The following is a 14,126-nucleotide window of genomic DNA, read 5'->3' on the forward strand; positions in this document are numbered from 1 at the left end:
TCTCAATAAATTAAATATTCTACAATAAGTTTTTCTTCTAAGAAAATAATGCTGATGTTTTTAAATTTAAATATATTGTTACGGCAAAGAGCGGAATACGATAGGCTCGTCTTGCTTAAAAAATCTGGCAATAGTTCGTGTCCTATTAATAAAGAAAGTGGGTGAGAGAGATGACAAATAGGGTCACCTGACCTCTCGAGGCAGACTGATCTAGTGTTGCTATACTCTGTTGGGAATTTAGCTCAGTCTACCTGTTAGGGAAAACCCGCAAAGGCAGCTATTTGGCTTAAACGTGACAGGTTAGAAAAATGCGATTTTTTTTAGATGAAGATTTTAAGTTGGGGGGAGGGGTAGGATTGGGGGGGGGGGGGGTCGAAACGGGGGTTGGTGTATTACACGGAGGGGGTGGGGGGTTCTACTAGTGGGCGAGAAATGAGCTGCAATTGATCCCGAGTGTTCACCAAGTCACGTGACGACCGTGCGCTGTCCCCAAACTGAGCCGAGGCGCGACCGTCGTTGTGATACTCCGCACACGTGACCGGACACTCCACGGGCACTCCCGACACCCCCAAAAGAAGCGCAAGAAACCTCCCGTGGATTTTATATTTATAAGGAACTTACCATCGTAAACACATTTTTTTTTATTTTAAAGGACCCCTTTACCTACTAAGAACTATGGAGACCACAACTGTGCTAATTTCAGTATTTCTTTTCGGTGAGTTGGATCATTGCTGAATTATTGTGCTGTGTACGAATTATTTTGGTAGAGTTAATAAAAGGTGTATAGCGATATAAATAATTATCTCATTAAAAAAATAAGGGAAAAGGCTTTTATCATATAAAAAAACAACAGCCTACACAAATGAAAAGATTTACTAGAAAGTAAAATATAAATTTAGTTTGCCTACACATTTTTTAAAAATTTGCTTACAGAATACTTATTTTAATAAATTTTGTCCAGATTCACTAAAAATTTTCTTTCTCTTTCTGCATGATCCATCTCTTGTAACTTACTAAAGCTTGTATATGCTTGTATTACTAAAAAAAAAAACCCATAGAGGTGAACATTTCTTAGAATTTTCTGCTTTAAGGAAAGTATGATGTAAAAAAATATTATTAAATTCTAAATAGAGTGAAGTACCATTTCCAGATTTGGAGGTCACTCAAAAAATTAAAATAAATCTAAGTATAGGCTCTCATATTTATGTTTGAAATTTCGTTTACCTAATTAAAATAGTACTCAAGTACGGAAAGAGTAAAGTATCACTTCCGAATATCAAACATCTTTTTAAAAATTGTAGAAATCTGCGCATACAATTTAATACTTCTATGTGAAATTTCGTCCACCTAGCGTAAACGATCCTCAAGTTATCGGCTTTTCAAAAGCCGAACATAGAGTAAGTACCACTTCCGGTTACCGGAAATAGCACAGAAGTTGATTAAAAAATACAACGAGGATATGTTTATGTAAGGAATTTCAACATAATTGAAACGGCACTCAAGTTATCGTGTTCACAGACAGACATAAAGACAGACACAGACATTTTTCCGACTCATAAAAACGCAGAATGTCGGGATTTGTTAAAACCTCGATTTCAATTTTTGGCACGAATACACTACAACACTTCCAGTCTATACTCCACATACAAGATAGTAAAAACAATTCACGTGGATTAATTAAGTGGGATAGGAGGGTGGTTTCTGATTTTATGAATGTGCGACATTCGTGAAGGGGTTGTAAGAAATGCGATGTTGCAATATTTAATGTAGGCTATTTCTTACAAATAAAGGTGTTGCTTTTCCACTTTGGTGATCGGTAATTAAGAAAGAAAATTGTTGAAGGTAGTTTGTGAGTATGTGAGGGCTAGTAGCGGAACTAGAAAAAACAGTCTCCCCCGCAAAAAAATAAATAAATTAGGGATTTTAATAAAACTAGGCATGCTGCCCAGCTTCGCTTAGGCTTTCGAAAACATTGAGAATTTGAATGCTTAATTAATTCGCCCGAAGGTCGGTCTACGACCTCAAGAGTTATGAAGAGGTTCCTCCGTGGACATTTTTTTTTCGATTTATAGCTCATATAAGGTACCGGTCAGTCGAGGTCAGTTTTGACCCCCACATCGTAGACTTTTCGGCCAACCGGCCCCCGTGTTCTGTCGCACCAAGGCAAGTGCCCTATCGGACACCCGACAATCTAGATCTAGATCTAGATTCCTAAAAGAATTTTTTTTTTAAGTTTAGCCCGAGCATAATAAAAAAGAAAACATTAACCAAGTTGACTTGCTGTGTCTCGAACCCGCACCACCTGCGTGGTTTAATGTACACTAACATCTCCGCTATTTCGGCACCTTATAAAATACGGAGAATGAAACACGTATTTTAAAATCTTAACTTACGCGAATATGCCTATTCTTTCAAATTAACTTTTTATCCCAAATTAGCCAGTTCCAAACAAAGATTTTGTATAAAATAAATAAGTCTTGAAATAGTTTAGTCCTAATATAGAAATTTATTTTTGGAATTGATTTAAGAGAAGTTAGAGTCTAAATCAGACTAAATCTAGATCTTAGCGTCTACGTCTAGATCTAGTTATTGCGTAGATTTAGATTTAGATTTAGTCTAGCTAGATCTAGAATCTCTAGATCTAGAATCCAAATACATAAAATAAATTTTATGAGTTTAGGCCGGAAAAATTGTATTGTATACATTTCATAGTGTACGTAGATCTAAATCAAATTTGAATGAAATAGTTCATTTCTTTTCATTCTAAACACGGCAGATGACGTCATTAGTTAATGTATAAGCAATAGTGACGTCACAGTTTTATGCGTTCTTTTTCACATATATTAATGCTTTTCCGGTTGCATAAATAATACGGTTTCTCTACATTCGAATACGCCTTTAATTTTAATTTTTCTTCTTTAACTAAAATTGTGGTTATACATTTAAAACATCTAACATATTATTTTCAACAAAAGTCCGTAAAAAGTTCTTCATATATCGCTGCCGATTCTGACGTGATGTCCGGCGAAAATATTTTGCGGACAGACAGAGAGAGAGAGAGAGAGAGAGAGATGTGCGAACGTGGGGATTTATATATTAGGATTATGTTTAGACCCAGTAAATTTCTTTGGCTGGTCAAAACTATATAAAGACGTAAGCTTAATTTATTAATGGTTTCCCGCGTTATGTTTATTTTTATAATTTTTGGTTTTTATAATATTAATTTTTAAAACATTGATTTTTATATCTATACCATTGTTTAGTTCTTCTTATTTTAATAATAATTCAGAGAATCAATTGCTTTTTAATATACATAGTACAAAACTATTTTAATTGAGGTTCATAGGAACCCTTATTTTAAAGAAGGGCAGTAAGTCGTGGAAGTAGTGTGAACGTTTGCCTACCTTTCAAACTACAGCTCTTGTAGATTTTCAAAAATATTTTTCTACGCTACAGTGTGCGATAGTAACTGTAGAACAATCTCTACTATAGTAGACCTGTTTTTATTGTTTTTACTAAACCACTTTCAAGATGCATGAAAAACATAATTTATGAAAAACAATTCAGAGGTTTCTTTTTTTGGTCGGAACTGGGCCCCTAAACGTCCTGCCCCCCCTCCCCTTCCGCATTGCGGGGTCTGGTGGCATGGTAGTTCCGCCCCTGGTGAGGGCTATGACATTTTGTGACATAAGTTAAGGTCAAAGGAGTGAAGGTCGATGTTTTGTGACATAATGATCAGTGGCGTTGCTAGGTCGGGTGTCACCCGGTGTGGCACTTCGTGGTGTCACCCCTCCCCCCCCCCCCCCAAGAAACTAAGTATATATATATATATATATATATATATATATATATATATATATATATATATATATATATATATATATATATATATGTGTGTGTGTGTGTGTATGTATGTATAACCCCACCCCCACCCTCTTGTAATAATTGTCGATTTGTACTTAAAAGACTATTTAACTTTAATTAATCACTAATGGATCTGGCAAAATGCCATTTTCTTCTGTACATTTTGCAATATTTTTGGCTTGGTGTCACCCCCCTAAATGGTGTCACCCGGTGCGGTCCGCACCCCCCTCCACTAATTTTTTTTAACCACTGTGTCTGCCCTAAATGTTCTGTAACCACTGTGTCTCTGATAATTGTTCTATGACCACTGTGTCTCCACTTATTGTTCTATGGCCACTGTGTCTCCACTAAATGTTCTATGACCACTGTGTCTCTGATAATTGTTCTATGACCACTGTTTCTCTACTAAATGTTCTATAACCACTGTTTCTCTACTAAATGTTCTATAACCACTGTGTCTCTGATAATTGTTCTATAACCACTGTGTCTCCACTAAATGTTCTATAACCCCTGTGTCTCCACTAAATGTTCTATGCCCACTGTGTCTCTGATAATTGTTCTATAACCACTGTGTCTCCACTAAATGTTCTATAACCACTGTGTCTCCACTAATTGTTCTATAACCACTGTGTCTCCACTAAATGTTCTATGACCACTGTGTCTATACTAAATATTCTATAAACACTGTGTCTGCCCTAAATGTTCTATAACCACTGTGTCTCCACTAAATGTTCTATAACCACTGTGTCTCCACTAATTGTTCTATAACCACTGTGTCTCCACTAAATGTTCTATGACCACTGTGTCTATACTAAATATTCTATAAACACTGTGTCTGCCCTAAATGTTCTATAACCACTGTGTCTCCACTAAATGTTCTATAACCACTGTGTCTCCACTAATTGTTCTATAACCACTGTGTCTCCACTAAATGTTCTATGACTACTGTGTCTATACTAAATATTCTATAAACACTGTGTCTGCCCTAAATGTTCTATAACCACTGTGTCTGCCCTAAATGTTCTATAACTACTGTGTCTACACTAAATGTTCTATAACCACTGTGTCTCCACTAAATGTTCTATAACCACTGTGTCTCCACTAAATGTTCTATAACCACTGTGTCTACACTAAATGTTCTATAACCACTGTGTCTCCACTAAATGTTCTATAACCACTGTGTCTCCACTAAATGTTCTATAACCACTGTGTCTCCACTAAATGTTCTATAACTACTGTGTCTCCACTAAATGTTCTATGGCCACTGTGTCTCTGATAATTGTTCTATGGCCACTGTGTCTCTGATAATTGTTCTATGGCCACTGTGTCTCTGATAATTGTTCTATGGCCACTGTGTCTCTGATAATTGTTCTATGACCTCCGTGTCTCTGATAATTGTTCTATAACCACTGTGTCTCCACTAAATGTTCTATAACTACTGTGTCTTCACTAAATGTTCTATGCCCACTGTGTCTCTGATAATTGTTCTATAAATACTCTGTCTTTGAATGCTCTGTGACCAATTCGCCTTTCAGCCCTAGTGTCCACTGGTCAAGCCACCAAATGTGAGGATGTAGATATGGACTGTGGCCGGCTTGACCTGGAGAGAAACATTTGTGCTGACCCTTATGATGCCATCACGTTGTGTATCCGATACTGTGGTCTTTGTACAGGTGAGGTGTTGGTGGTATATGTACAGGTGAGGTTTTGGTGGTTTTAGTTATAGGTGAGGTTTTGGTGGTCTATGTACAGGTGAGGTTTTGGTGGTATATGTACAGGTAAGGTTTTGGTGGTTTTAGTTATAGGTGAGGTTTTGGTGGTCTATGTACAGGTGAGGTTTTGGTGGTCTATGTACAGGTGAGGTTTTGGTAGTCTATGTACAGGTGAGGTTTTCGTGGTTTAGGTATGGGTGAGGTTTTTGGTAGTTTATGTAAAGATGAGATTTCGGTGGTTTAGGTATAGATGGTGTTTTTGTGGTTTATAGGTGAGGGTTTGGTGGTTTAGGCATAGGTGAGGGTTTGGTGGTTTAGGCATAGGTGAGGTTTTGGTGGTTTAGGCATAGGTGAGGGTTTGGTGGTTTAGGCATAGGTGAGGTTTTGGTGGTTTAGGTACAGGTGAGGTTTTGTTTGGTGGTTTAGGCATAGGTGAGGGTTTGGTGGTTTAGGCATAGGTGAGGTTTTGGTGGTTTAGGTACAGGTGAGGTTTTGTTTAGTGGTTTAGGTACAGGTGAGGTTTTGTTTGGTGGTTTAGGTATAGGTGAGGTTTTGTTTGGTGGTTTAGGTACAGGTGAGGTTTTGTTTGGTGGTTTAGGTACAGGTGAGGTTTTGTTTGGTGGGTTAGGTACAGGTGAGGTTTTGTTTGGTGGGTTAGGTACAGGTGAGGTTTTGTTTGGTGGTTTAGGTACAGGTGAGGTTTTGTTTGGTGGTTTAGGTACAGGTGAGGTTTTGTTTGGTGGTTTAGGTACAGGTGAGGTTTTGTTTGGTGGTTTAGGTACAGGTGAGGTTTTGTTTGGTGGTTTAGGTACAGGTGAGGTTTTGTTTGGTGGTTTAGGTACAGGTGAGGTTTTGTTTGGTGGTTTAGGTACAGGTGAGGTTTTGTTTAGTGGTTTAGGTACAGGTGAGGTGTTGGTGATTGTTGTACAAGTGATTTAAGTAGTTTGTGTACAGTTGAGGGCTTGGTTGTCTATTTACAGGCAAGGTTCAGGTGGTTTTTAAACACAGATATTTTAGTGGTTTATGTATAGATGACGTTTAGGTCGAGTCTCACCTGTGAAGATTGTGTGCTCCTCTATAAGTAACGATACGACTAAAGCCCCCGTTAGTACTCTGTCTTTAAAATCTTAGTGGGTACTCCTGTCTTTAAAGCTCTATTGGGTACTCCTGTCTATAAAGCCCTATTGGGTACTCCTGTCTTTAAAGCCCCCGTTGGTACTCTGTCTTTAAAGCCCTATTGGGTACTCCTGTCTTTACAGCCCCCGTTGGTACTCTGTCTTTAAAGCCCTATTGGGTACTCCTGTCTTTAAAGCCCCCGTTGGTACTCTGTCTTTAAAGCCCTATTGGGTACTCCTGTCTTTAAACAAGAGCATTTGTTAGTTTTTCCGTTACCAGGTAAGAATAGGTCAGGTACTAGAGATTAAAACGTGTATGTCTCCTCCTCCCCACCCCCCCACCTAAAAAAAACAGCCAGGGAGACAAGGTGGGGTTGGGGGGGGGGGCGAGCTTGAAAGGACGCATGTTCACAAGCTGTAAATGTCAAAGTGCGACAAGTTTGCGTATGTGTACGTGCTTGTTTTTGTTTGTAAATTCGGTGTATGCACGTTTGTGTGTGTGTGTGTGTGTGGGTACGTGGTCATTGTATGTTTTTTTGTATCTGTGTGTTGTGTATCTGTGGTAAGAATATGTGGCTATGAGGTGTGTTTGTGTGCGGTTTAGTGGATTTTTAGTTGGATGATTAATGAGTGAGGATTAAGAAGAAAGTAAAAGAGAGGGGCGCGGAGGGGGAGGGGGGGTGAGGCGGAGACGACGTGACCATCTGCACGCATTGTGTTAATGTATTGACGAAATCTTCTGGTGCCAATAACACATTCACATAATGTGTTTTGTATATGTTTTAAAAACTGTACATGTAAATATATATGTATTATATATATATATATATACACACACACACGCACACGCACACACACACACACACATATATATATATAATATATAGGGCGTATAGATGTTTAAAAAAATAAGTATCATGTATGATATGATGTATATCTAACAATACACCCAACAATATATCCAACAATACATCCAACAATTTATCCAACAACAGATCCAGCACATCCCACTGTGTGTGAGGACCACGATGTTGAATGTCCAACATTCGCCAACCAACAATTCTGTGCACAGGAACAGGCCAAGAAACTCTGCCGGAAAACCTGCAACTTCTGCCGTGAGTAGTGGTGACATTGAATTTTTTGGAGACATTATATCTTTTGGTGATATTATATCTTTTGGTGATATATCTTTTGGTGATATTATATCTTTTGGTGACATTATATCTTTTGGTGATATTATATCTTTTGATGACATTATATCTTTTGGTGGCATTATATCTTTGGTGGCATTATATCTTTGTTGGCATTATATCTTTGGTGACATTATATCTTTGGTGACATTATATCTTTTGGTGATATTATATCTTTGGTGAGATTAAATTTTGGCGACATTATATTTTGGTTACATTATATCTTTGGTGGCATTATATCTTTGGTGGCATTATATCTTTTGGTGGCATTATATCTTTGGTGAGATTATATCTTTTGGTGGCATTATATCTTTTGGTGATATTATATCTTTGGGTGATATTATATCTTTTGGTGACATTATATCTTTGGTGGCATTATATCTTTTGGTGATATTATATCTTTGGGTGATATTATATCTTTGGTTACATTTTCTTTTGGTGACACCATATCTTTAATGTCATTATCTTTTTGGTGACACCAACTTTTTGGTGACTTCAGCATTTGAAGAAATAGTGTAATCAGCACTGTGCCCAGCCGCCTTAAATTTTCCCATCATGAGTTCGGTACCCATAAGAGTTGAGTGGACTCAGTAATGTTTCATAGATACCAACCCGGGATTCGAACTCGAAGTTAGCAATCTATGCTCCACCATTGGACTCCGCCACACCGTTAGAGCACATCCCTTCATATGCCGAGGTGACAAACAGGTGAACTCTACCTCACCTGCATAATAGACCGTGACGGTACTTTTTTTAAAGTAAAGGAACCACTTCAAATGGGTAAATGTGTATGTAAAGGACCCACGTTAATTTTTTCTCCTATTGCAGATAAACTCTACAAAAAAAAATGTAAAAATTAATTTGTTAAAAAGTACCTATAGCTGTGAATTTTTAAAAAATAATTCACTATTGAAGTATATAAATCGTATACACTTGTTATTAAGTGTATTAGTAGTCAATATCCTTGTACAAAGCGTTTACGTTTTCTTTCTAGTCATCGCTTCCTTATTATTCACGGCACACATTTCTCGAGACAGCCAAGTTTTATCCTATTTATAAATCTTTGCGGGTGACAGTTTTGACGGAGAGTCACTGGCTGATTCATCACATGGTCTCCATGTTTGAGAGTTTTAAAAAATGGGTTGGGGTAGGGATAGGTGGTGTACACATGGCTTGTATAGGGGGTCAGGTGTACATATTTCTGTACACATTGCTTCTACAAGGGTGAGGTGTACATATTTTTGTACACATGGCTTGTATAGGGGTAGAGGTGTACAAATTGCTTCTATAGGGGGTGAGGTGTACATATTTCTGCACACATGGCTTGTATAGATGTAGAGGTGAACACATTACTAGTAATGCGTGCAGATGCGATTGTTAAATATACAGCACAGGTTATGAATTAAAAGTATGATGCTGATTTTATAAAATCCATACACTGCACCTAGTATTCAGTTTCATAACGCGAGATCGTTCTATTATTTTTACAATTTGCAGCAAATATTAAAATAATATTTCTCTTTCAATAATTTTTATTATTCCGTATGGGTTTAACTTTTCATTTCATGTGTATGTTCAACTATAAATAATATTCTTTACGACATAGAGTCAACCCCACTACGTTTATCCTAAATATTCTTTGCATCGTGTAATAAAGTAAGTAAGTAACGTCCCCTTTCGAACCTGATGGTCCATGGGGCAAGTGAAGTAGAAATCACCTGTTTCTGTAACCTGGACATATGAAGCATCATGTGCTAGTATATTATTACAACTTTCAAAATTTGGTGTCTTGTCTAACAACACCCTAGCGTCGTCTGATTTTGTAATCTTCAACATGATATTACGGTATGGAGCAGTGGCGTCGCTAGGTCGGGTGTCACCGGGTGCGGCACCTCATGGTGTCACCCCCTTTGTTTTTCTCTTTAAATTTTGCAGTTGGTGTCCCCCCCACCCCCCGGTAAAAGTCTTTAAAGTGTTCACATCTAATATTAATGATGTTTATCTACTGTCGGTTTGTTAATACAGCTTGGTGTTACATTGTTTTCTCTATAGTTTGCATGTTTACGTCATGGTGTCACCCCTCTCCCCCTTCCTTGTCGGGATCGTAAATATGTACTTAAAATATTTTTTTTAACTCTAATTAACCATTCCTTGAACTGGCAAAAAATATATTTATTTAAAAAAAAATTGTATTTTTTTGGTCTTGTTGTCACTCCCCCCCCCCAAATGGTGTCACCCGGTACGGTCCGCACCCCCACTCCCGCCTCGCGACGCCTCTGGTATGGAGTAATTTTGGTAGATCTATTTAATTAATTAACAGGAGAAAAAAAAGTTCCGAGAGTGATTTCCCCTTATATCACGATCTCAAGCGGTCGTTAAACCCAGACTACTAGATCCTTGTTTATCGAATTACACTACAATTTTACTCACGAATAACCCCGTTTGTCTCCCCTTCACCAGATAACTCGACGGTCCCGGGTTCGAATCCAGGTCTGACAGTGCAAGGTCCCTCTGCATCTGTGCCGCCACCTAAGGCAACACATCCACCACCCGCTTCCAATGGCGCTGCTATGATGGAGATTCCAGGTGAGAGTGACGTCATCAAATAAAAGACGAGCTCGGGAACTGGAAATATAATGGGGAGGGTGGAATTAAGAGAAGGGGAGGAATGAATCGTGAGGGGGGGGGGGTGGGGTGGGTGGGGGGAGGGATAGAATAAGGGGGTAAATATGGATAAGTGGTTGTTCATACATGACGTCATGCTTTTTTGGGTACATTGTCATTTTTCATTACAAAATGGAGCTTTAAGTAAAAAGGCTATTGCTAAGATTCAGATTAAAAAAAAATTGCGAGATTGTGACGTCACATGTAACCTTCGTCACACAATTAAAATATTCCAACGCCCGTCCCAACCACCTTACACACAACCATTAGTGTGACGTATGTTATGGGTGGCCCATAAAGCCGTATAGAAGAGAATGGTATAGGATAAGATGAAAACAGGATAAGGAAAGGTGCTGGACTAGAATGACAGATAAATATAGAAAGATAGGTGGAGGGAATAGAGAACGAGATAAATATCTTCAGAATAGAAAGTAAAGGACTGTCAGATTTTAAAAAATAGATTTGTTTCGTAAAAAACTAGTCTAGTAGGTAGAATTTTAAAAATTTTGTTGCTGGAACAACAGAAATTATAGCACGTGCTTCTATTTTTAGACCCCAAGTGCCATGACGTTGACGAGAGGTGCAGCGCACTCATTCACGTACACAACTGTATGACTGACCACTTGACCCAGATGTTGTGTCAGAGGTCATGTGACTTATGTCCTTACGGTAATACTTCATTTATTATATGTGTATATACATACATACATATATATATCTATATATCTATATATCTATATATCTATATATCTATATATCTATATATCTATATATCTATATATCTATATATCTATATATCTATATATCTATATATCTATATATCTATATATCTATATCTATATATCTATATATCTATATATCTATATATCTATATATATATATATCTATATATCTATATATATATATATATATATATATATATATATATATATATATATATATATATATATATATATATATATATATATATATATATATATATATATATATATATATATATATATATAAAGTTTCTGCATATGGTCTTAGTTAAATTTAAATCTCAATATGCATGCATGTAGGCCAACATAAATTTACATCTTATCTCATGTCAGGGTCTTTACTTTCCGCGGTCTAAGTTATATAGCTCATGTATTATTAGACATTTTGTTTTTTATTTCAGTGCTTGTCTCCCCTGATTCAGGTAAGTTTTTTTCCCTGCTCTTGTGAAATTATGTTGTAGTTTTTAAACTTACATTTTTATCCTAAAAAGTAATCATTAGTTATGACTATGAAATGTGAACATACACACCTTTATTTGAAAATAAATAAAAATAAAACTTAGGTTAAGGTTTTGACTTACCATTGTAACTAATAGTCAGTCGGAGTTTGTTCAAACGTAAATAATTAAATCAAAATGCGTTTCTTACCCGCTACACGTTGAACGTTAACGGTTTACATACACTTTGTTCGAACATAAATAACACTTGTTTCGAATTTCGAACAGTACTAAGTATTATTTCGACTTTCGAACATAAATATGTATTGCCCCCGATTTTCGAACATCAATATGTATTGCTTCGATTTTCGAACATAAATATATATTGCTTCGATTTTCGAACATCAACATGTATTGCTTCGATTTTCGAACATAAATATTTATCACTTTCATTTATATATTGTTTTTGGCTTTCGAGCATAAATAAACTAGCACGCGATATTACAGTTTCTCAATAAGGTACACAACTTGTAAACATTAGATCAAAGTAGTACTGCTCTCCGCTAGAAGAAAGGTTGTAATCTCTAAGAGTGTTCTGTTTATTACAGCTCTAGATGCTGGCGCTAAACCTAACATTACTAGTCAAGTATTGAATACACAATCAGGTATGCCTAAAAACATTATCATTTGCGGGGGGGGGGGGGGGCGAGGGATGACACGCATAAAAGCGGTCATTAATTATTTAGTGTTAGTAGCCCGTTTTTACTTTAAAAAATAATTACGTAACGTTCTGAACTGACGAGATTCAGGGCAGATGAAGTAAAGGAAAATCAAAAGGAAAACTAGGAATTTATAGTAAAGTAAACTCACTGTTATGACGAGGTCAAAGGACATATGAAGTAGAGCTAAGTTATTTCTGATTTCTCGATATACAAATAAATTGTGTGGTCAGCAGCATCTTGTTTTTAAAACTCGAGACTGGTACGCTTTAGATCTGTGTGGACTCAGCCACTCCACGCAAACTTTGTCATACAAAACACAACGAAATACCTACCCAAGTCCCCAGGGTTTATAATCGTGCGCTCTATAGCCCGAACACTGCTTAAAATATCCATCTATTAACGAGTCTATTTTCCAGAGCATTTAAATATCGGCGCCCCCGTTGTGTCTGTGAACAGTGGCGCCCCCGTCGCCCCAGTCAACAGCGGCGCCCCGTGACGGCGGAGTGCAAGGACTACGACCCCATGTGTCCGGACCTGGTGAATGAGTGCTACTTCGACATGCTCATCACCAGCACCTGCAGGCTCACGTGCAACTACGAGCCGTGTGGTGAGTGGTCAGATTTCTATAAATAGAAAGCCAAACTTGATCGAACTCACGAGAAAGCCTAACACTGGGGTTTCAGGGATCACGAAGGATTGACGTTTTTCCATTGTGGTGTGTGCATGATAGTGTTTTTAATTTAGAATCGGATACAGGAAATGGTCTAGTAGTGGAGCTCGTGCAAGCTAGCCTAAATGTCTGGGTTCTGTGTGTGTATGTGCCTTTGTGTGTGTGTGTGTGTGTGTGTGTGTGCGCGGGAGTGGTTTTTTTTTGGGGGGGGGGGGGGGGGGGCTATGGTGTTATTTTAAGTACAACAAAATAATTGTATCAGCCTTAATGCCTTTTTTCAAGTAACCTTAATGCCCTTTTTTCAAGTAATCAAAACCTTCTATTCATAGGATGAATTGAATCTTTTGCCAGTTGATAATTATTGATTGACTTAAATGTTCACTGATCTTAATTTCATTGAATGTCTATATTTATGACTTTATTTCACAAATTCTAAATTATTGTCGACTCACTGGTAATTTGTTGATTAACTCACACCCATCTACCTGTCAGGTGGTCAAGTGGACACACAGAACATTGCGTTTACCCGTCCCTTCCAGTTTTAAAACGTAGGTTGTTTTCATCTTTTCTACATTTAGAGCTACCAGTTAAGTCGGCCCAATCCTATCACCCACCATAGATCATAATTACCACGTACACATTATGTTACGCATCTACATATGATGGCTACGTTGAGATTAAAGATACAATTAGGATGTGAATAGATATGCAGTGGCGTCGTAGGTCGGGTGTCAGCCGGTGCAGTCCGCACCACCCGCCTCTTCCAGACTTTTTTCTCCGGGGGCACTTGAAATTTTCGGGGGGGGGGGGGGGCGGTAGACTTTCTTCGGGGGGGGGGGGGGCGGACACTGTTAAAAGTATAGATTTTCTATATAAATTATATAAATTTCATTTCGTTCGGGGGGGGGGGGGGGGGAGGGCGGTAGAATTTTTTCGGGGGGGGGGCCTTCCCCCCCGAAGAGATGCCTGGAAGAAACTCTGCCCGCGCCAC

At 37.8% G+C, this 14,126-nt stretch overlaps 1 protein-coding gene across 1 annotated transcript; it reads left to right on the forward strand.

The window, feature by feature from the left end:
* The first annotated feature begins 458 nt into the window (after positions 1-458).
* On the forward strand, positions 459-12,566 carry LOC131941024 (uncharacterized). The gene is made up of 8 exons (XM_059300006.1): positions 459-715; positions 5,400-5,537; positions 7,687-7,806; positions 10,342-10,467; positions 11,098-11,214; positions 11,708-11,728; positions 12,352-12,408; positions 12,547-12,566. Exons 1-8 carry the CDS (start codon positions 676-678, stop codon positions 12,564-12,566), a joined length of 639 nt encoding a protein of 212 aa, XP_059155989.1. The 5' UTR covers positions 459-675.
* Positions 12,567-14,126: the final 1,560 nt, after the last annotated feature.

Source organism: Physella acuta, unplaced genomic scaffold (genome assembly GCF_028476545.2).
Source record: "Physella acuta isolate Inbredline_101_S28 unplaced genomic scaffold, ASM2847654v3 ptg000341l, whole genome shotgun sequence".
NCBI classification, from domain to species: Eukaryota; Metazoa; Mollusca; class Gastropoda; family Physidae; genus Physella; species Physella acuta.

Excerpts from the sequence above, each read along its gene's own strand:
- LOC131941024 (XM_059300006.1), top strand. The coding sequence starts at position 676 with ATGGAGACCACAACTGTGCTAATTTCAGTATTTCTTTTCG. Across the intron at positions 5,538-7,686 it reads ATACTGTGGTCTTTGTACAG|ATCCAGCACATCCCACTGTG; the intron begins GTGAGGTGTTGG and ends ATCCAACAACAG. Across the intron at positions 11,729-12,351 it reads GCTTGTCTCCCCTGATTCAG|CTCTAGATGCTGGCGCTAAA; the intron begins GTAAGTTTTTTT and ends TGTTTATTACAG.